General features: G+C 67.1%; 2 protein-coding genes across 3 annotated transcripts in view; both read left to right on the forward strand.

Annotated features, from left to right (window-relative positions):
* The first annotated feature begins 251 nt into the window (after positions 1 to 251).
* On the forward strand, positions 252 to 1,588 carry FUT7 (fucosyltransferase 7). Its single transcript, XM_061200822.1, has 2 exons — positions 252 to 385; positions 505 to 1,588. The coding sequence occupies exons 1-2, from the start codon at positions 252 to 254 to the stop codon at positions 1,586 to 1,588; spliced, it is 1,218 nt and encodes a 405-aa protein (XP_061056805.1).
* Positions 1,589 to 4,056: 2,468 nt separating this feature from the next.
* The window catches only part of ABCA2 (ATP binding cassette subfamily A member 2), a 34,382-nt gene continuing 19,947 nt past the window's right edge, over positions 4,057 to 18,491 (forward strand). For both annotated transcript variants that reach the window (XM_061199577.1, XM_061199578.1), the window contains exons 1-15: positions 4,057 to 4,237; positions 7,909 to 8,002; positions 9,062 to 9,173; positions 9,254 to 9,417; positions 9,712 to 9,839; positions 9,970 to 10,080; positions 10,397 to 10,615; positions 10,988 to 11,358; positions 11,573 to 11,732; positions 12,586 to 12,714; positions 12,804 to 12,971; positions 13,042 to 13,138; positions 13,287 to 13,460; positions 13,532 to 13,634; positions 13,712 to 13,826. In XM_061199577.1, coding sequence (XP_061055560.1) covers positions 4,172 to 4,237; positions 7,909 to 8,002; positions 9,062 to 9,173; positions 9,254 to 9,417; positions 9,712 to 9,839; positions 9,970 to 10,080; positions 10,397 to 10,615; positions 10,988 to 11,358; positions 11,573 to 11,732; positions 12,586 to 12,714; positions 12,804 to 12,971; positions 13,042 to 13,138; positions 13,287 to 13,460; positions 13,532 to 13,634; positions 13,712 to 13,826 — 2,211 coding nt within the window. In that variant the 5' untranslated portion in view covers positions 4,057 to 4,171. The remainder of the gene's footprint in view (positions 4,238 to 7,908; positions 8,003 to 9,061; positions 9,174 to 9,253; positions 9,418 to 9,711; positions 9,840 to 9,969; positions 10,081 to 10,396; positions 10,616 to 10,987; positions 11,359 to 11,572; positions 11,733 to 12,585; positions 12,715 to 12,803; positions 12,972 to 13,041; positions 13,139 to 13,286; positions 13,461 to 13,531; positions 13,635 to 13,711; positions 13,827 to 18,491) is intronic.

Below are 18,491 nucleotides of genomic sequence, written 5' to 3' on the forward strand. Positions count from 1 at the left end.
ATAGCTGGGTGCTCAATGGCTGGGCCACCCTTCTGGGGTGGGGGCCACCTCCGCTCAGGATGGCCTCCCTTTCCCTGAGGTCACGCGGGCCCTCTCCTCCTCCTGCCTCCCGTGCCTGCCCCGTGCGTCACCTCCAGGCCTTTCCAGAGGCAGCAGGGGTGGGGGACACGGTCCTGGACCCTGGCTGGGCACCCTTCCTGTAGCCGCCTCCCCTCAGCAGCTAGAGGACTAGAGGGGGAGACGGGGTGAGCATGGCGGTGATGCCAAAGGTCACCTCAGGGCGGGGGCGAGGGCGGGACAGGAGCGGGAAGGTACCCTGGTTGCCTCCTCCTGAGCAGATGAAAGGACAGCGTTTCCAGGTGGCGCTGGGTGCAGGGGCGCAGCCGTGATTTCAGGGCATCCCCGTGCAGCCGCGGCTGTGATTTGAGAACCTCCGGCTTTTCGAGTAGTTAATCTGGGAGCTGCCAATGCATAATGCCGGTGAGTGTCTGGTCTTTGGGGAAGCTTGGGCTGGGAGGATGGGGCCTGGGGCGAGCCCGAGGAGACAGCCTGTCTTCCTGTGTCCCGTGCAGGGGTCAGCCCCGCTCCGAGGCTTCGGGCTTTGGGGGGCCTGGCGGTAGCGGCTCTTCTCTCGGCCCTCTGGCTCCTGTGGCTGCTCAGGTCGGCCCCTGGGGGAGCTCCGGCGCCCCAGCCCACGATCACCATCCTCATCTGGCACTGGCCCTTCGCCAGCCAGCCCCCAGAGCTGCCCAGCAATACCTGCACCAGCTACGGTGTGGCCCACTGCCGCCTGACCACCAACCGCAGCCTGCTGGCCAGCGCCAACGCCGTGGTCTTCCACCACCGAGAGCTGCAGACCCGGAAGGCCCGCCTGCCCCTGGCCGAGCGGCCGCACGGGCAGCCCTGGGTGTGGGCCTCCATGGAGTCGCCCAGCCACACCCGCGGCCTCGGCCGCCTCCGTGGGGTCTTCAACTGGGTGCTGAGCTACCGGCGTGACTCAGACATCTTTGTGCCCTACGGCCGCCTGGAGCCCCGTGAGGGGCCTGCGCCGCCGCTGCCGGCCAAGAGCGGGGTGGCCGCCTGGGTGGTCAGCAACTTCCAGGAGCGGCAGCGGCGCGTGCAGCTGTACCGGCAGCTGGCGCCCCACCTGCAGGTGGACGTGTTCGGCCGCGCCAGCAAGCAGCCCCTGTGCGCCGACTGCCTGCTGCCCACCGTGGCCCGGTACCTCTTCTACCTGTCCTTCGAGAACTCCCAGCACCGAGACTACATCACCGAGAAGTTCTGGCGCAACGCGCTGCTGGCCGGCGCGGTGCCCGTGGTCCTGGGCCCCTCGAGGGTCACCTACGAGGCCTTCGCCCCACCTGATGCCTTTGTGCACGTGGACGACTTCGGCTCGGCCCACGAGCTGGCCGCCTTCCTCGCTGGCATGAACGAGAGCCGCTATCAGCGCTACTTCGCCTGGCGAGACCGGTTCCGAGTGCGGCTGTTCGGCGACTGGCGGGAACGCTTCTGCGCCATCTGCGCCCGCTACCCCCACCTGCCCCGTGGCCAGGCCTACCAGGACCTCGAGGGCTGGTTCCAGGCCTGAACTCCGCCGGCTGGAGGAGGCAGGGGAGGGTGGCTGGGAGCCGGAGGTGTGGGCGGAGGCCTGGGTGTTGAAATCCAACCCACCGGCATCCGACCAACCCCCATGGGCAACCCACAGGCTGACTTGGGGGCTGGGGACGGAGGCCAGGAAGCAGGGGTAGCCTTGGCAGGCTGCCCGGAGGTGGAGGCGGGTGGGCACTGGAGCCACTATTTGGGGGCAGAGGTGTGAGCAGGGAGGGAGCAATGCGGGTGCATGTCGCTGGGGCCCATCAGAGATAAGAGGCTACAGAGGCCCTCCCTCCCCACCTTGATCATACCTTGGGCCGGTCAAGCCTGTCCTCCTGAGGTCTGTGGGGGCAAAACCTGGGCCCCCGACCTCTGTAGCCGCGGTCCCCTCGTCCGGGATGTGCAGGCTGGAGCCCTGCGTACAGACCTGTGTGGCCCGGACCCGAGACAGCCAACCAGCTTCTTGGGCTTTTGGCAGCCTGCAGCCAGTCCCCTCGGGGGACACCAATCAATAAAGAAACAAAGGACAAGAATGGCACGTGTCGAGTCTGCTTCCTCCTGCCACCCTGGCCACACGGGCCTTTGTCCTGGCCGGATCCCGCCCTCTCCATCCCAGGCCTCTGTCCTCCCAGCTTCCTTCAGCCACACTGAATGGCACCGCAGCAGAGAGCCTTCCCTGACCCCCCAAAGGCCGAGGGGCGGAGAGCAGCGGCCAAGGACAGAAACGCGGCTGGGGCAGGGGAAGGTGCCCCATCTCGAAGGCCTTGGGATTTCATTCTCAGGCTGCAGGGTGTCCGGGGTGTGGCGAGGTCTGGTTTTTGATGTGCGGTTCCCTCTGACTGGTGGCTGGTGGCAGCACGGGCATCGAGGAGGCACCAAGGTTACTGCGGCAGCCAAGGGAGCCCTTGTGGCAGGCTGTGCGGGGGGAGGGGAGGCTGACAGTGAGCCTCTGGGTGGTGCTGACAGGGCCCCAGGAGCGCATTCGCCCCTGCCCCAGGTGGGGTGGGCAGCAGGTGGAGGCAGGAAGCTGCCCACCCCCTTGGCAGTGGCTTGTGGGTAAGGCCCACCGGTGACTTCCTGCCCTGCCCTAGCCCCAGTACTGGCCGAGGAGAAGGAAGTGTCCTCAGGCTGCAGCGTGGGGTGGTTGGGGGATTGTGCTCTGCCCCTCTTCCCGGGACTGCTTCGCCTCGCACCGTAGGGAAGGAGCTGGGAGGGGGTGGGGAGGTGCGACCCCCCAGATCTGCCACTCAGTTTAGGGTGCGTCTTCTTTGTGCATCCCAGACACTGGACACCACTCGGTTTGCCCCTCCCGTTCACAAGTTGGGAAACTGAGGCTGGGAGGAGCCATCAGAACCAACCGCCAGGCCTCCGGTCCCCGCAGGGGCCGGCCTGTCCTCCGCTGCCCTCTGCTGGCCTCCCCGGGAATGGACCGCCCCACCCGGCTCAGACCCGGCCTCCGTCTGTCCAGCCGCTTGGCTCCGGCAGACACCAAACCACCTCTGCGGAATTCACTGGACCCCAGACTCCCTGTGCAGAGGCCAGACTCACCCTCTCATATAGGGAGAAAAATGAGGCACTCACAGAGGGAGCAGCCTCAGTCTCCCCAAACTCCGGCCTACCCCGCCTGCAGGGAGCAGTTCTCTCTCTGGGTCCCTTCCCTTCCTCGCTGGGCCCAGGGAGCTGCAGCCCCGGCCGAGCCCAGCCAGGCCAGTCCTGCCACTTGGTCACCAAGCGGCTCATTCACAAGGAATGCAGGAAACTCTTACAGGGGTAGGGCAGCCCACCTGCAGCCCCTCTCACCAGCCCCACCCTCTCGTAAGGGGTGCAGGTCGGGGCTGCACCCAGTGGGGCAGGAAAGCTGAGTCTTGAAGCGGTGAGAGCAGGGCCCGCCCTGTGCATAGGTGGGATCTGCGTGCAAGGCTGAGCTCCCCTCCCCAAGTGTGGGCGGCTGCCTCCCTCCAGGCCCCAAGTGCCCTGGGCACTGGGACCTGTCTCTTAGGTCCAGATGAAATTCCTGCCATCAGCCCTTCTGCGGGGAGGGCAAGGCGGAGGTGGGGACCTGGTGGGGGACGACCGCTCCCAGCATCCCCTCAGGACGCCCTCGGCCGGGGCCAGTGACGACCTTGGGGTGCCTCTGTGGGAGGAGGATTTCAAGGGGGTGGGGCACTGCGCGCAGGCCTGGCGCCCCTGGGAGAAGAGCGCCCTGGAAGGGAGTGAGTCGGGGGTCTCGGTTTAGATGGGGGCTCTTGGGCGCGTCACTTCAACGGCTAGAGAGATGGGGGGCGACCAGAAAGCCACTCTTGGCGGGTCAGAGCTCCAGGAACGGCCCGGACGGGGGCGGGCGGGGCGCCCGAGCGGCGGGCACCGGGCGGCCCCTTTAAGCGGGGGCGGCGCGGGCGGGGGGCGGACGCGAGCGGCTGTCGCCGCGGCCGCCGGGGCGGAGCCAGCGCCGAGCCGGTCCCGGACGCCCGAGACGCCGCCCCGCGCGGGCGATGCCGAGCGGCGCGGCGGGTGGCGGGCGGCGGGGCGCGCAGAGGATCGGGCCGCGGCGCGGAGGCGGCCGGAGCGCGGCCCCGCCATGGGCTTCCTGCACCAGCTGCAGCTGCTGCTCTGGAAGAACGTGACGCTGAAGCGCCGGAGCCCGGTGAGCGACCCCGCGCGCCGCGGGCCTGCGGGAGCTGCAGGCTGCGCGCACCGGGGCCAGCGGCGCGCTCCCCGCGAGCACGTGCGGCGGCCCGGCCGGGCACGCGCAGACCCCAGGCAGGCGGGGCGGAGGGCCGGAGACCCCTCACCCGCCCCCACCCCTGCCCGCGCTCCGGCCTCCGGGGAGGGGGCTCGGCAGTGCCCGGCCCGCCGCCCGCGTCCGCTGACATTCGTGGTGCTCGGCTGAGTCACCCGAGCGGGCGGGCGCCCTCCACAACGCGCTCTCCGGGGCCAGTTTCGGGGGTGGGAGGTGGCCCTGGGACCCTGGGGTCTTGAGAGGCCTTGCTTCCCGGGGCAGAGGGCTGGCTGGGGGTATGGATCCAGCTCAGAGGCTCTGTGGTCTCTGGGCCCAGCCCCCTGGCGCCCCTGCAGGGACCTTGTCCCTCCCCTCCGTGCAGCAGCCCTCTGTCCTTGGGCAGGCACCTCGCCTCCCCCCCTCCCCCGCCCACATCCACTAGCCCTTGCTCCTGCTTTCTCACCGCCGGCAGTGTCCTTGCTGTGCCAGCCTCAGCCAGCCCGAGTCCCTGCATTCTCTTGTCCTTTGGGGCCACGTCCTCCCTGAAGCTGATCCACTCTCTGATCTCCCCCACCCAACCTCCTCTGGGGACTGAGTCCTGCTGTTTGGAGCTGTGACCACCCCAGCTCTGCCCTGTGCCTGAGGTTGCAGGGCACAGCAGCTGTCGGGCAGAAGCCCTGGTGAGGAGCGGCGCTGGGGTGGTATGGATGTCATCATGCTGACCGTCACTGCTCTGGCCCTGGGAAGGACAGGGGCGTCTCCTGCTGGCCTGCCCAACTGGCAGCAGCCACACACCAGAGAGACCTGGGCAGCTCGGGTTCCTGACTGGGCCCTGGGGATTTTCCAGGATGGGGCCCAGAGCAGGTCAGGGTCTGGAGATGGAGCCTGAGGCGGAGGCATCCTCTTGCCCGTCTGGGGTCTGGGAGGCTCCTGTCCCCCCTGGCCCCGGGACCCCTTGGGCTGACCAGCTCCTGCCTGGGTCCCTCCTTGAGAGGGGTTTCAAAGTGCACAGTGGGAAACCCAGGCCTGCAGATGGGCAGGGTGGCCATCATCACCATGGCCTGGCAGGATTCCCCTGGGCACCTGGCTCTGGCAGGGAGCCAGGGTTGTGTACACTCCCTGCCCAGGGCTCCTGGGGCTGGCTGGCACTGGGTTCCATGGATCAGGCCTGCAGCCTCGGGCAGCCTCTGGCGCAGCTTCCTCCACCTCAGGTTTTGGGTCACTGGGGACAGCAGGGCGGGGATCCGGGGATGAAGGAGGATTGGGACATGGGCATGCATTAGTATCAGCCCCAGAGTTCTTGGCAGAAAGGACCGCCAGGGGCTGGGAGCAGAGGCTCCAATGATGGCCCCAGCATCCATTGGGGACCCCAAGGCTCAGGGAAGGGACCAGTGCCTCGTTGGGTACCTGGCAAGCAGGTGGGAGGTGCCCACTGACCTACAGGAGTAGGAGTAGCCCCCACGTGCCAGGTTGGACCTCCCCCAGAACCTTCCTTGCCCCTGCCCCGCAGCACTCCCAGGGCATGGTTAGGCGTCTGGAGGTTCTCGGTTTGTGGCCACAGCAAACCAGAAATTCCTCCTCCAGGGTGGCTGAGGCCTTGCTGGGCCCACGCTATGGGCTGGGGCTGGCTAGATGTCGGGCACAGTCCTCCACTTTTCTGGGAGGGTCTTGGGCTTCACACTTGGACCCCTGGGCTTGGCTGGCAGAGGTTTTACCCTGCGTGCTGTGTGCCTTGCTGAGGGGGGGTGTATCCTGTGGAAAGCTTGGTCTGGAGAGTAGGAACCAAGGATCTCTGTGCCTTGCTTGCTCCTTCTTCCCAAGCTCTGTGCCTCGGTTTCTCCATCTGTCAGTGTGGCCTGTGCCCTCTTAGCTGGACATCGTTCTACCCTGGGGCCATAGGCTACTCCTGGTGGGGGGACCAGGTCACTGTCACCAGGTCTCTGGAGTGGGGGGCAGCACCTCCATTCTCAGGCCTCACCTATTCTCCCCTTGACGCAGGAGGAGGGGGCCCAGAGTGGGACAGCATGGGGTAGCAGGCTGGTCTCCAGGAACAGGGGTTTGACCACCTTGCAGGCTGCTGGGTGGGGCGCCCAGGTGGGGCTGAACCTGTACCGCCTGCAGTAACCAGACGCCCTTCTGGCCTCACGCCCGCCAAGCAGGCCTCCCTCCTCCCAGCAGCGCGTGAGCCGCCGTTGCTATAGCAATGAGGAGGCAGCGAGGCCTGTTGCTGCAGTTACTGGTGGAGGTGCCCGGTGGCCGGGCGGGTGCGGCTGGGGCTGGCCCCGCGGCCATGACCCTGGCCTCCCGCGTGCCGCTTGCACACAGCCACCCTCGCGCTGTGTGCGTGTGGCAGGCGCCCGTCCCAGTCCACAGTGCCTCCTTGGCTGGCCCTGGGCTGGATCCTGGCTCCGGGTGGGGGTGGAGGCTGGCGCGGGCTGGCGCGGGCGTGGGGCGCAGACACACAGCGGGGTGTTCCAGACCACAGAGCTCTATTGTCAAAGCCCAGTAAACAGGGCAGCAGCTGCCCCCACCCCGGGGCACTGGGGCTCGGGCCCTGGGCCAGAGGGAGCGCCACTGACGGGGGGTTCTGAAATCTGTTTGGGGTGGGGGGTGAGGGTGAAGCAACCCTGGTGCCTCTGGGAAGGGTTGGGTGGGGGGGGGGTCGTCCCCCAAAGAGCAGACGGCCCGAGGTCCTCCTCCCCCTTGCACTCCTCCCTGCCCGAGCCAGGAGAGGTGGAGGTGAGAATGGCGAAGTCCTTCCATTTTCCAGGTGAGAAAGAGAGAAGTCTGGGCCCCTGGGCCCCTGGTACTTCTTTCCCACTCCGAGCAGGTCCCGGCAGGGCTCACCTTGGTACCCAGCCAGGAGCTGCCCTGCGAACCCTGAGCTGATGCCCCCGGCAGGCAGGGCCGCCGCGCCCGCCTGAGCCACCTGGGGTGAGGGAGAGGGGCCAGGGCAGAAGGAGGGACCTGTGCCTCAGGGACTGGGGGCTGTCAGACCCCTGACCAGGTCCTCCGGGAGGCTCAGGGCCCTGGGCTGCAGCCAGGCCTCCCCCGCCGCCAGGCCTCACGCCCCTAGGCCCTTGCGTGGGGCGTGTGATGGCACCACAGTGGCGGGAAGGAGGGCTGACCCTGGGGGAGCGTGGGAGCTGCAGGCCAGTCCAGAGACTGCTTCCGAGATCTTGCCCAGGCGCCCCTGCAGATGGGGGAGAAGATGAGCTGGGGAGACACGTGGGTCAGAGTGGACCACAAGCTGGCTGATTTGTCTCTGTTGGCCTTCAGTGTGACAAGCAGAATCTAGGCTGGGGGTGGGAGACCTGATTTGCTTGAGCTGGATGACACTGACCCTCTCACTCTTCAAAGAGGTCCTGGAAAGAAGGGACTGTGATCTCTGTGGCCCTGGGGGGCCTGGCTTGACCTTCTGTGGCCCCTGGGGGAGCATGGAGGGTCCGGGCTGGGCTGGGCTGGCCCTGCAGGGAGGGTGGTGTCTGTCTGGTAGGGAGAGGAGGGTTTGGCTTTGTCCTGTCCAGCCCTGGGCAGGTGGCATGGGAGACCAGCCCGCCCTGCACAGGTGGCCTCACTCAGCCTGCCCTTTCCAGTGGGTCTTGGCCTTCGAGATTTTCATCCCTCTGGTCCTCTTTTTCATCTTGCTGGGGCTTCGGCAGAAGAAGCCAACCATCTCTGTGAAGGAAGGTGAGGGTCCTCGGGGGGGAGGGGGAGGGGCCCGGGGCACAGCCGGGTGGGCGGGGAGGGCAGGCCCTCACTGCAGCACACACGCATGTCCCGTGTGCACGTGACTATACGCGCGTCAGCCGGCTCCCGTAGCTCGGCCCGGTGCAGTCTGAGTGCCCGTCCCCCGGCGCGGGCCCCGGCCCTGCCTCCTGGCCGGGCTGGAGGACGTGGCTGGCCACGCGGCTGTGAGTGGCCGAGGCGCCCGTTTCTCACTGTTGTCCTCTTTCTGTTCCGCCCCTCCCCCGCACGGTCTGTGTCCTCCTCCCGGGCCTGCATGCAGTCTGTAAGTGCGCGGCCGCCACCTCCTGGCCGGCCCGGGCGGCAGCCACGGGAGCCCTGCGGGGCCTCCTGGTGCGGCTTGAGCCCTCCCCCACCCGCTCGCTTGCATTAACAGCCCCTCCTGGCCAGCTGGGTCCTGCAGGGCCCCCTGCCCGCTGTCAGGAGCAGCCGGCGCTCGGTGGCTGGGGGTGGGGGGAGGTCAAGGGTGGAGGCACCTGGACCACAGTGGCTCCCAGGTCAAGCTCCTCGGGGTCAACCCTCTGTCTGTGGGGTTGCCTGGCCCCGCCTTGCTGGGCTGGGGCGCCTGGCCACTCTCCACTCAGACCCTTGTGGGCTCCTGCATTCACTCTGCTAACCAGCTGGCCAGAGAGGTCAGAGGTCGGTCAGAGGTCGCTGCCCAGTAGGGGCCCCCGTGCTCCCCTGGGCCTTGTGGGCAGTGCCGCATCTGAATTCTCGGGGAAGGTGTCAGAGCATTCTGGCCTTGACTGGCTGAGGGAAGGGGGACGCTCTGGGAGTTGTCGGGAAGGGACGGTGAGATGCCCTTTGACCTCTGACCTGCTGGGTCATTTGCACTAGAACTCTTGGCTCTCTGTTTCTTGTCTGCTGTCTGAAGCTGCTTTTCCTTCCTGACTTTCTCTAAATCTTTTTTCTCGGCCTCTGTCTCCCTCTCCCTTCTTGATTCCTCCCTCTCTCCCCCACCCCGCCCCGCCCTGGGCCCTCTCACCTGCCCGGCCCCCCCAGCCTTCTACACAGCAGCACCCCTCACCTCCGCTGGCATCCTGCCCGTCATGCAGTCGCTGTGCCCGGATGGCCAGCGGGACGAGTTCGGCTTCCTTCAGTACGCCAACTCCACGTGAGTGCCCCCTCGGACCCCGGCTGCCCCCCATCCCAGGCCTGGCGACCTGCGGATGACGTCCAGTGGTGGTGGTGCAGGGTCACGCAGCTGCTGGAGCGTCTCAACCGCGTGGTGGAGGAGGGCAACCTGTTTGACCCCGCGAGGCCCAGCCTGGGCTCGGAGCTCGAGGCGCTGCGCCAGCACCTGGAGGCCCTCAGATCCGGCCTGGACACCTGGGAGAGCCACCTGGACCGACCTGCAGGTGCGCCCTGGGTGGGTGGAGCAGTGCGTGTGCTGGGGGCGGCCAAGCCCCGAGCTCTAGTGTCAGCTGGGTTTGAAGCCCAGCTCGTTCACTTCCTGCCCTGGTCCTGCGTGTGCCTCGGGCCCTGCTACCTACACCCTGGCTCTGAGTTCTCAGGGTGCACGTGCTTGGGGCCTGGCGAGCCGCCCGCCACTGTGCCCGAGCTGTGATGCCGGGAGCTCAGCTCTGAGGCTGTCTGGGGCACCTCGGCCCCGGGCAGGGCTGGCCTTCAGCCCCATCCTTCTACCTGTCCAGTGTCCTCCTTCTCTCTGGACTCGGTGGTCAGGGACCCACGGGAGCTCTGGCGTTTCCTGACGCAGAACCTGTCGCTTCCTGATGGCACAGCCCAGGCTCTGCTGGCCGCCCAGGTGGACCTGCCCGAGGTGAGGCGTCTGCTCCTGGGGAAGCTCCCAGCCCTGGCCACTCCGCTCTGCCCTCCCCTGGTTTCCGGTGGGGAATGCAGGGCCCCCAGCCTGAGCCCCCAGCCTGAGCCATGACCCCCGCACGCTCTAGGTGTATCGCCTGCTTTTTGGCTCTTCACCTGCCCTGGATGCGGGGTCAGGCATCCCCAGGGATCAGGAGCCCTGGAGCCGCTGGGGCAGCAATCCCCTATTCCGGATGGAGGTGAGGGGGACTTTTAGTGGGATGGGAGACGTGTTGCCTGCTTCTGGGTGGGTGTCTCTGCTTGGGTGGGTAAGATAGGGGCCCCCTTGGAGGTGAGGGAGAGTCCCCAGGAGTTTGTGGTTGGCACGGGGAGGGGGCAGGATGGTGATGCGTCTCCATCCCTACCCACCCGCCCCCCCCCCAACCTGTTGTTGCAGAACCTGGGTGGTCTCAGACCTGGCACAGTGGGTGGGGCAAGGTCCCCATCTTGGGCCAGGCCCTTGGTTTCCTCTTGGTTGGGGCTCCTTCTCAGCTGTTCCCCTGCACCCTGCCCCAGGAGCTGCTGTTGACCCCTGCCCTCCTGGAGCAGCTCACGTGCACGCCAGGCTCCAGGGAGTTGGGCCAGATCCTCACGGTGCCCCAGGGTCAGGAGACAGCGCTGCAGGGCTACCGGGACGCCGTCTGCAGAGGTCAGGCTGCAGTGCGTGCCCAGCGCTTTTCTGGGCTGGCCGCTGAGCTCCAGAACCAACTGGATGTGGCCAAGATCGCCCAGCAGGTGAGGCCCTGCCTGCCAGCTGGCCCACAGATCTGCTGCCTGGGCTGGAGGAGGTGCCAGGGCTCCTTGGCATCACAGGGCACTCCTGGGCCTGAGGCTGGCTTGGGTGTGCCTGCGGTTGGGTGTCCTGTGGCCCTACGAATGCTGTGCCTTGTGCCCCCTGCCCTGCTCCAGGCCTTCGCCCCGGTCTGTCTCCTGGCCCCTGGCCAGTGCTCCCCTGACCCCCAGGCTGCTCCCCTCCTCCCAGCTCGTGTCCCCTGAGGGTGTCCTCCTCAGTCTACCCTGACCTCAGTCACCCATCTGCAGATCAGCCCCCAGACGCTGTTCCCTTCCCTGGGCCTGCGTTTCCCCACTTGCCCCGTTTCCCCTCAGCTGGGCCTGGATGCCCCCAACGGCTCCGCCCCCCAGCCGCAGCCAGCCCCTCCCCGGCGGCTGCAGGCACTGCTGGAAGACCTGTTGGATGCCCAAAAGGTTCTGCAGGATGTGGACCTCCTCTCGGCCCTGGCCCTGCTGCTGCCTCAGGGTGCCTGCACGGGCCGGCCTCCTGGACCCCCAGCCAGCGGCCCTGGCGGGGCGGCCAACGGCACCGGGGCTGGGGCAGGCGTGGGCTCCAACACCACGTCCGAGGAGGGTGCCCCGTCCGCTGCAGCCCCGGCCTCCTCCTCGGACGTGCTGCAGGGCCAGTGCTCAGCCTTTGTGCAGCTCTGGGCGGGCCTGCAGCCCATCCTGTGTGGCAACAACCGGTAGGTGGGTAGCAGGAGAAGGGGGGGTGAGGAAGACAGGTGGGGGCGGGGCCTGACCCCAGGCCTGCTTCTGATGCCCCCTCCCTGGGCTCGGTCCACTGCCCCCACGCTACCTCCATCAACTGACACTCGCACCTGCTCTGAAGCCCCGCCCCACGCCCCTCCCCGCCAACGCCCCACTCCACCCTGAGGTCTCGCCCGCTGCCCGCCCCAGCACCATCGAGCCCGAGGCGCTGCGGAGGGGCAACATGAGCTCCCTGGGCTTCACGAGCAAGGAGCAGCGGAACCTGGGCCTCCTCGTGCACCTCGTGACCAGCAACCCCAAGATCCTGTACGCGCCGGCGGGCTCCCAGGCAGATCGCGTCATCCTCAAGGTGCGTGCGTCCACTGTGTGATGTACTTGGCCTGCATGTGTCGTCTGGAGCAGGAACTGGAGGAGTTGGGCAGAGGGTTCTGCAGACCGGGGACCCCTGAGCAGACGGGGGCATGTGGTGTGGTTCGTACAGTTGGCATGGGAGGGGTGCAGCCCTGGCTCTCCGGCTCCGGCTTGGCTCTGTGGGTGAGGGGACCTGTAGGCAGGTTCAAGGTGCAGGGATATTTTGGAGGCTGCCTTGGGGAGGCACTGGATGGCTGGTGTGGTGCAGGGTCCTGGCCTGGCTGGACATGGCCAGGGCCGGGCAGTGCTGGTGAGGATAGAGGAGGGGCCACATGAAGAAACCGTCCAGAGCAGCATCCAGTGGGTGAGATTCGGGCGGGGCAGCTGGGTGGTTTGGGGCCAGCTGAGGGCACGATGTCTGTGGCCATCCCAGAGTAGAAGTCCTGTCTGGAAGAAGTAGAAACCAGGGCTGGAAATGGCCCAGGAAGGGGAGAGGCTGTGGAGGGGGTCCCTAGGATGACCATGGGGGAAGATGAAAACCAAGTGTCAGGGCTGCCCAAGAGATGCGTGGAGGGGGTCCCCCAAAAGAGCAGGGAAGGTGTGTGTGGGGGGAACCAGAGGCCGTGCTTCCCTGGTAGCTGGGCAGAGGGGCTTTCAGGGGAGGCGCTGAAGAGAGGCCTGGAGGGGGAGGGCTTGGAGCTTCCAGGTAGAATCTGGCCAGACCAAGATTAGTGGTTGGTGGGGACTGGCCAGTGGCTGGCCCCCAGCCGTGGGGGGAGGCAAGGAGTGAGAACCCCCTTGCTGGCCGGGGTCCTTTTATGAGCCCCAGGCTCTGCCCTCACCCTCTGCAGGCCAACGAGACCTTCGCCCTTGTAGGCAACGTGACTCACTACGCCCAGGTCTGGCTCAACATCTCAGCTGAGATCCGCAGCTACCTGGAGCAGGGCCGGCTGCAGCAACACCTGCGCTGGCTGCAGCAGGTGCTGGGGGCGCTGGGCTGGGGGGGGGGTGGCATGGAGCCCACTCTGTCCTCAGGCCACCCTCTGAGCTGGCCTCCCTCACCCCCCAGTATGTGGCAGAGCTGCGGCTGCACCCGGAGGCACTGAGCCTGTCACCAGAGGAGCTGCCGCCTGCCCTGCGCCAGGACAACTTCTCCCTGCCCAATGGCTCGGTCCTCCTGCGGCAGCTGGACACCATCGACAACGCGGCCTGTGGCTGGATCCAGTTCATGTCCAAGGTGGGTGGGCGAGCCCCGGGTCCGCTGGTGCCTGGGGTCGGCTCTGAGGACACCCCTCCCCTCCCCGCAGGTGAGTGTGGACATCTTCAAGGGTTTTCCCGACGAGGAGAGCATCGTCAACTACACCCTCAACCAGGCTTACCAGGACAACGTCACCGTGTTTGCCAGTGAGCCAGTCCCCTGGGCAGGTCCCCGCCCCTGCTCCTCTGCCTCCCCCTCCCCTAGTCCCTCCCTGCCCCACACCCCTTGACGCCCGGTCCTCGGCTCGCCCCTCACCCGTCCCCTTCCTCGGCCCTGCCCCTCGTCCCGTCCCAGGCGTGATCTTCCAGACCCGCAAGGACGGCTCCCTGCCGCCCCACGTGCACTACAAGATCCGCCAGAACTCCAGCTTCACCGAGAAAACCAATGAGATCCGCCGGGCCTACTGGCGGCCGGGGCCCAACACCGGCGGCCGCTTCTACTTCCTGTATGGCTTCGTCTGGATCCAGGGTGAGGGCCGGCCCTGGGGCCGCGGGGGGCGGGGCGCGGCCTCCTCCGCTGACCGCTGCCCCCCACCGCAGACATGATGGAGCGCGCCATCATCGACACCTTCGTGGGCCACGACGTGGTGGAGCCGGGCAACTACGTGCAGATGTTCCCCTACCCCTGCTACACACGGGACGAGTGAGTGTGGACGAGTGCTGGGTGCCCGGGGCCGGCGCGGAGCCCCACCCTCACGCCCCTCCCCTCCCCCTCCCCAGCTTCCTGTTTGTCATCGAGCACATGATGCCGCTCTGCATGGTGATTTCCTGGGTCTACTCTGTGGCCATGACCATCCAGCACATTGTGGCGGAGAAGGAGCATCGGCTGAAGGAGGTGAGGGGGTTGGAGCGGAAGAGATGGAGGGGAGACGAGGGGAGGGATGGAGGGGGAGATGGGGGAGGGGAGAAGAGGGGAGGGATGGAGGGGGAGATGGGGGAGGGGAGAAGAGGGGAGGGATGGAGGGGGAGATGGGGGAGGGGAGAAGAGGGGAGGGATGGAGGGGGAGATGGGGGAGGGGAGAAGAGGGGAGAGATGGAGGGGGAGATGGGGGAGGGGAGACGAGGGGAGAGATGGAGGGGGAGATGGGGGAGGGGAGAAGAGGGGAGGGATGGAGGGGGAGATGGAGGGGAGACGAGGGGAGAGATGGAGGGGGAGATGGAGGGGAGAAGAGGGGAGGGATGGAGGGGGAGATGGAGGGGAGAAGAGGGGAGAGATGGAGGGGGAGATGGGGGAGGGGAGAAGAGGGGAGAGATGGAGGGGGAGATGGAGGGGAGACGAGGGGAGAGATGGAGGGGGAGATGGGGGAGGGGAGAAGAGGGGAGAGATGGAGGGGGAGATGGAGGGGAGACGAGGGGAGAGATGGAGGGGGAGATGGAGGAGAGACGAGGGGAGGGATGGAGGGGGAGATGGGGGAGGGGAGAAGAGGGGAAGGATGGAGGGGGAGATGGGGGAGGGGAGAAGAGGGGAGGGATGGAGGGGGAGATGGGGGAGGGGAGAAGAGGGGAGGGATGGAGGGGGAGATGGGGGAGGGGAGAAGAGGGGAGGGATGGAGGGGGAGATGGGGGAGGGGAGAAGAGGGGAGGGATGGAGGGGGAGATGGGGGAGGGGAGAAGAGGGGAGGGATGGAGGGGGAGATGGAGGGGAGAAGAGGGGAGGGATGGAGGGGGAGATGGAGGGGAGAAGAGGGGAGAGATGGAGGGGGAGATGGGGGAGGGGAGAAGAGGGGAGAGATGGAGGGGGAGATGGAGGGGAGACGAGGGGAGAGATGGAGGGGGAGATGGGGGAGGGGAGAAGAGGGGAGAGATGGAGGGGGAGATGGAGGGGAGACGAGGGGAGAGATGGAGGGGGAGATGGAGGAGAGACGAGGGGAGGGATGGAGGGGGAGATGGGGGAGGGGAGAAGAGGGGAGGGATGGAGGGGGAGATGGAGGGGAGAAGAGGGGAGGGATGGAGGGGGAGATGGAGGGGAGAAGAGGGGAGAGATGGAGGGGGAGATGGGGGAGGGGAGAAGAGGGGAGGGATGGAGGGGGAGATGGAGGGGAGAAGAGGGGAGGGATGGAGGGGGAGATGGAGGGGAGAAGAGGGGAGAGATGGAGGGGGAGATGGGGGAGGGGAGAAGAGGGGAGAGATGGAGGGGGAGATGGAGGGGAGACGAGGGGAGAGATGGAGGGGGAGATGGGGGAGGGGAGAAGAGGGGAGAGATGGAGGGGGAGATGGAGGGGAGACGAGGGGAGAGATGGAGGGGGAGATGGAGGAGAGACGAGGGGAGGGATGGAGGGGGAGATGGGGGAGGGGAGAAGAGGGGAGGGATGGAGGGGGAGATGGAGGGGAGAAGAGGGGAGGGATGGAGGGGGAGATGGAGGGGAGAAGAGGGGAGAGATGGAGGGGGAGATGGGGGAGGGGAGAAGAGGGGAGAGATGGAGGGGGAGATGGAGGGGAGACGAGGGGAGAGATGGAGGGGGAGATGGGGGAGGGGAGAAGAGGGGAGAGATGGAGGGGGAGATGGAGGGGAGACGAGGGGAGAGATGGAGGGGGAGATGGAGGAGAGACGAGGGGAGGGATGGAGGGGGAGATGGGGGAGGGGAGAAGAGGGGAGGGATGGAGGGGGAGATGGAGGGGAGAAGAGGGGAGGGATGGAGGGGGAGATGGAGGGGAGAAGAGGGGAGAGATGGAGGGGGAGATGGGGGAGGGGAGAAGAGGGGAGAGATGGAGGGGGAGATGGAGGGGAGACGAGGGGAGAGATGGAGGGGGAGATGGGGGAGGGGAGAAGAGGGGAGAGATGGAGGGGGAGATGGGGGAGGGGAGAAGAGGGGAGGGATGGAGGGGGAGATGGAGGGGAGACGAGGGGAGAGATGGAGGGGGAGATGGGGGAGGGGAGAAGAGGGGAGGGATGGAGGGGGAGATGGGGGAGGGGAGAAGAGGGGAGGGATGGAGGGGGAGATGGAGGGGAGACGAGGGGAGAGATGGAGGGGGAGATGGGGGAGGGGAGAAGAGGGGAGAGATGGAGGGGGAGATGGGGGAGGGGAGAAGAGGGGAGGGATGGAGGGGGAGATGGAGGGGAGACGAGGGGAGAGATGGAGGGGGAGATGGGGGAGGGGAGAAGAGGGGAGAGATGGAGGGGGAGATGGAGGGGAGACGAGGGGAGAGATGGAGGGGGAGATGGGGGAGGGGAGAAGAGGGGAGGGATGGAGGGGGAGATGGGGGAGGGGAGAAGAGGGGAGGGATGGAGGGGGAGATGGAGGGGAGACGAGGGGAGAGATGGAGGGGGAGATGGGGGAGGGGAGAAGAGGGGAGAGATGGAGGGGGAGATGGAGGGGAGACGAGGGGAGAGATGGAGGGGGAGATGGGGGAGGGGAGAAGAGGGGAGAGATGGAGGGGGAGATGGAGGGGAGACGAGGGGAGAGATGGAGGGGGAGATGGAGGAGAGACGAGGGGAGGGATGGAGGGGGAGATGGGGGAGGGGAGAAGAGGGGAGGGATGGAGGGGGAGATGGAGGAGAGACGAGGGGAGAGATGGAGGGGGAGATGGGGGAGGGGAGAAGAGGGGAGAGATGGAGGGGGAGATGGAGGGGAGACGAGGGGAGGGATGGAGGGGGAGATGGGGGAGGGGAGAAGAGGGGAGGGATGGAGGGGGAGATGGAGGAGAGACGAGGGGAGAGATGGAGGGGGAGATGGGGGAGGGGAGAAGAGGGGAGGGATGGAGGGGGGAGATGGGGGAGGAGAGACGAGGGGAGAGATGGAGGGGGAGATGGAGGAGAGACGAGGGGAGGGATGGAGGGGGAGATGGGGGAGGGGAGACGAGGGGAGAGATGGAGGGGGAGATGGGGGAGGGGAGAAGAGGGGAGAGATGGAGGGGGAGATGGGGGAGGGGAGAAGAGGGGAGGGATGGAGGGGGAGATGGAGGGGAGACGAGGGGAGAGATGGAGGGGGAGATGGGGGAGGGGAGAAGAGGGGAGGGATGGAGGGGGAGATGGGGGAGGGGAGAAGAGGGGAGGGATGGAGGGGGAGATGGAGGGGAGACGAGGGGAGAGATGGAGGGGGAGATGGGGGAGGGGAGAAGAGGGGAGGGATGGAGGGGGAGATGGGGGAGGGGAGAAGAGGGGAGAGATGGAGGGGGAGATGGGGGAGGGGAGAAGAGGGGAGGGATGGAGGGGGAGATGGAGGGGAGACGAGGGGAGAGATGGAGGGGGAGATGGGGGAGGGGAGAAGAGGGGAGGGATGGAGGGGGAGATGGGGGAGGGGAGAAGAGGGGAGGGATGGAGGGGGAGATGGAGGGGAGACGAGGGGAGAGATGGAGGGGGAGATGGGGGAGGGGAGAAGAGGGGAGAGATGGAGGGGGAGATGGGGGAGGGGAGAAGAGGGGAGGGATGGAGGGGGAGATGGAGGGGAGACGAGGGGAGAGATGGAGGGGGAGATGGGGGAGGGGAGAAGAGGGGAGGGATGGAGGGGGAGATGGGGAGGGGAGAAGAGGGGAGGGATGGAGGGGGAGATGGAGGGGAGACGAGGGGAGAGATGGAGGGGGAGATGGGGGAGGGGAGAAGAGGGGAGAGATGGAGGGGGAGATGGGGGAGGGGAGAAGAGGGGAGGGATGGAGGGGGAGATGGAGGGGAGACGAGGGGAGAGATGGAGGGGGAGATGGGGGAGGGGAGAAGAGGGGAGAGATGGAGGGGGAGATGGAGGGGAGACGAGGGGAGAGATGGAGGGGGAGATGGGGGAGGGGAGAAGAGGGGAGGGATGGAGGGGGAGATGGGGGAGGGGAGAAGAGGGGAGGGATGGAGGGGGAGATGGAGGGGAGACGAGGGGAGAGATGGAGGGGGAGATGGGGGAGGGGAGAAGAGGGGAGAGATGGAGGGGGAGATGGAGGGGAGACGAGGGGAGAGATGGAGGGGGAGATGGGGGAGGGGAGAAGAGGGGAGGGATGGAGGGGGAGATGGAGGGGAGAGGGAGGGAGAGAGGGAGAGATGGAGGGGGAGATGGAGGAGAGACGAGGGGAGGGATGGAGGGGGAGATGGGGAGGGGAGAAGAGGGGAGGATGGAGGGGGAGATGGAGGGAGACGAGGGGAGAGATGGAGGGGGAGATGGGGGAGGGGAGAAGAGGGGAGAGATGGAGGGGGAGATGGAGGGGAGACGAGGGGAGGGATGGAGGGGGAGATGGGGGAGGGGAGAAGAGGGGAGGGATGGAGGGGGAGATGGAGGAGGAGACGAGGGGAGAGATGGAGGGGGAGATGGGGGAGGGGAGAAGAGGGGAGGGATGGAGGGGGGAGATGGGGGAGGAGAGACGAGGGGAGAGATGGAGGGGGAGATGGAGGAGAGACGAGGGGAGGGATGGAGGGGAGATGGGGGAGGGGAGACGAGGGGAGAGATGGAGGGGGAGATGGGGGAGGGGAGAAGAGGGGAGAGATGGAGGGGGAGATGGGGAGGGGAGAAGAGGGGAGGGATGGAGGGGGAGATGGGGGAGGGGAGAAGAGGGGAGGGATGGAGGGGGAGATGGGGAGGGGAGA

The sequence above is a fragment of the Eubalaena glacialis genome, chromosome 9 (genome assembly GCF_028564815.1).
Source record: "Eubalaena glacialis isolate mEubGla1 chromosome 9, mEubGla1.1.hap2.+ XY, whole genome shotgun sequence".
Taxonomy (NCBI): domain Eukaryota; kingdom Metazoa; phylum Chordata; class Mammalia; order Artiodactyla; family Balaenidae; genus Eubalaena; species Eubalaena glacialis.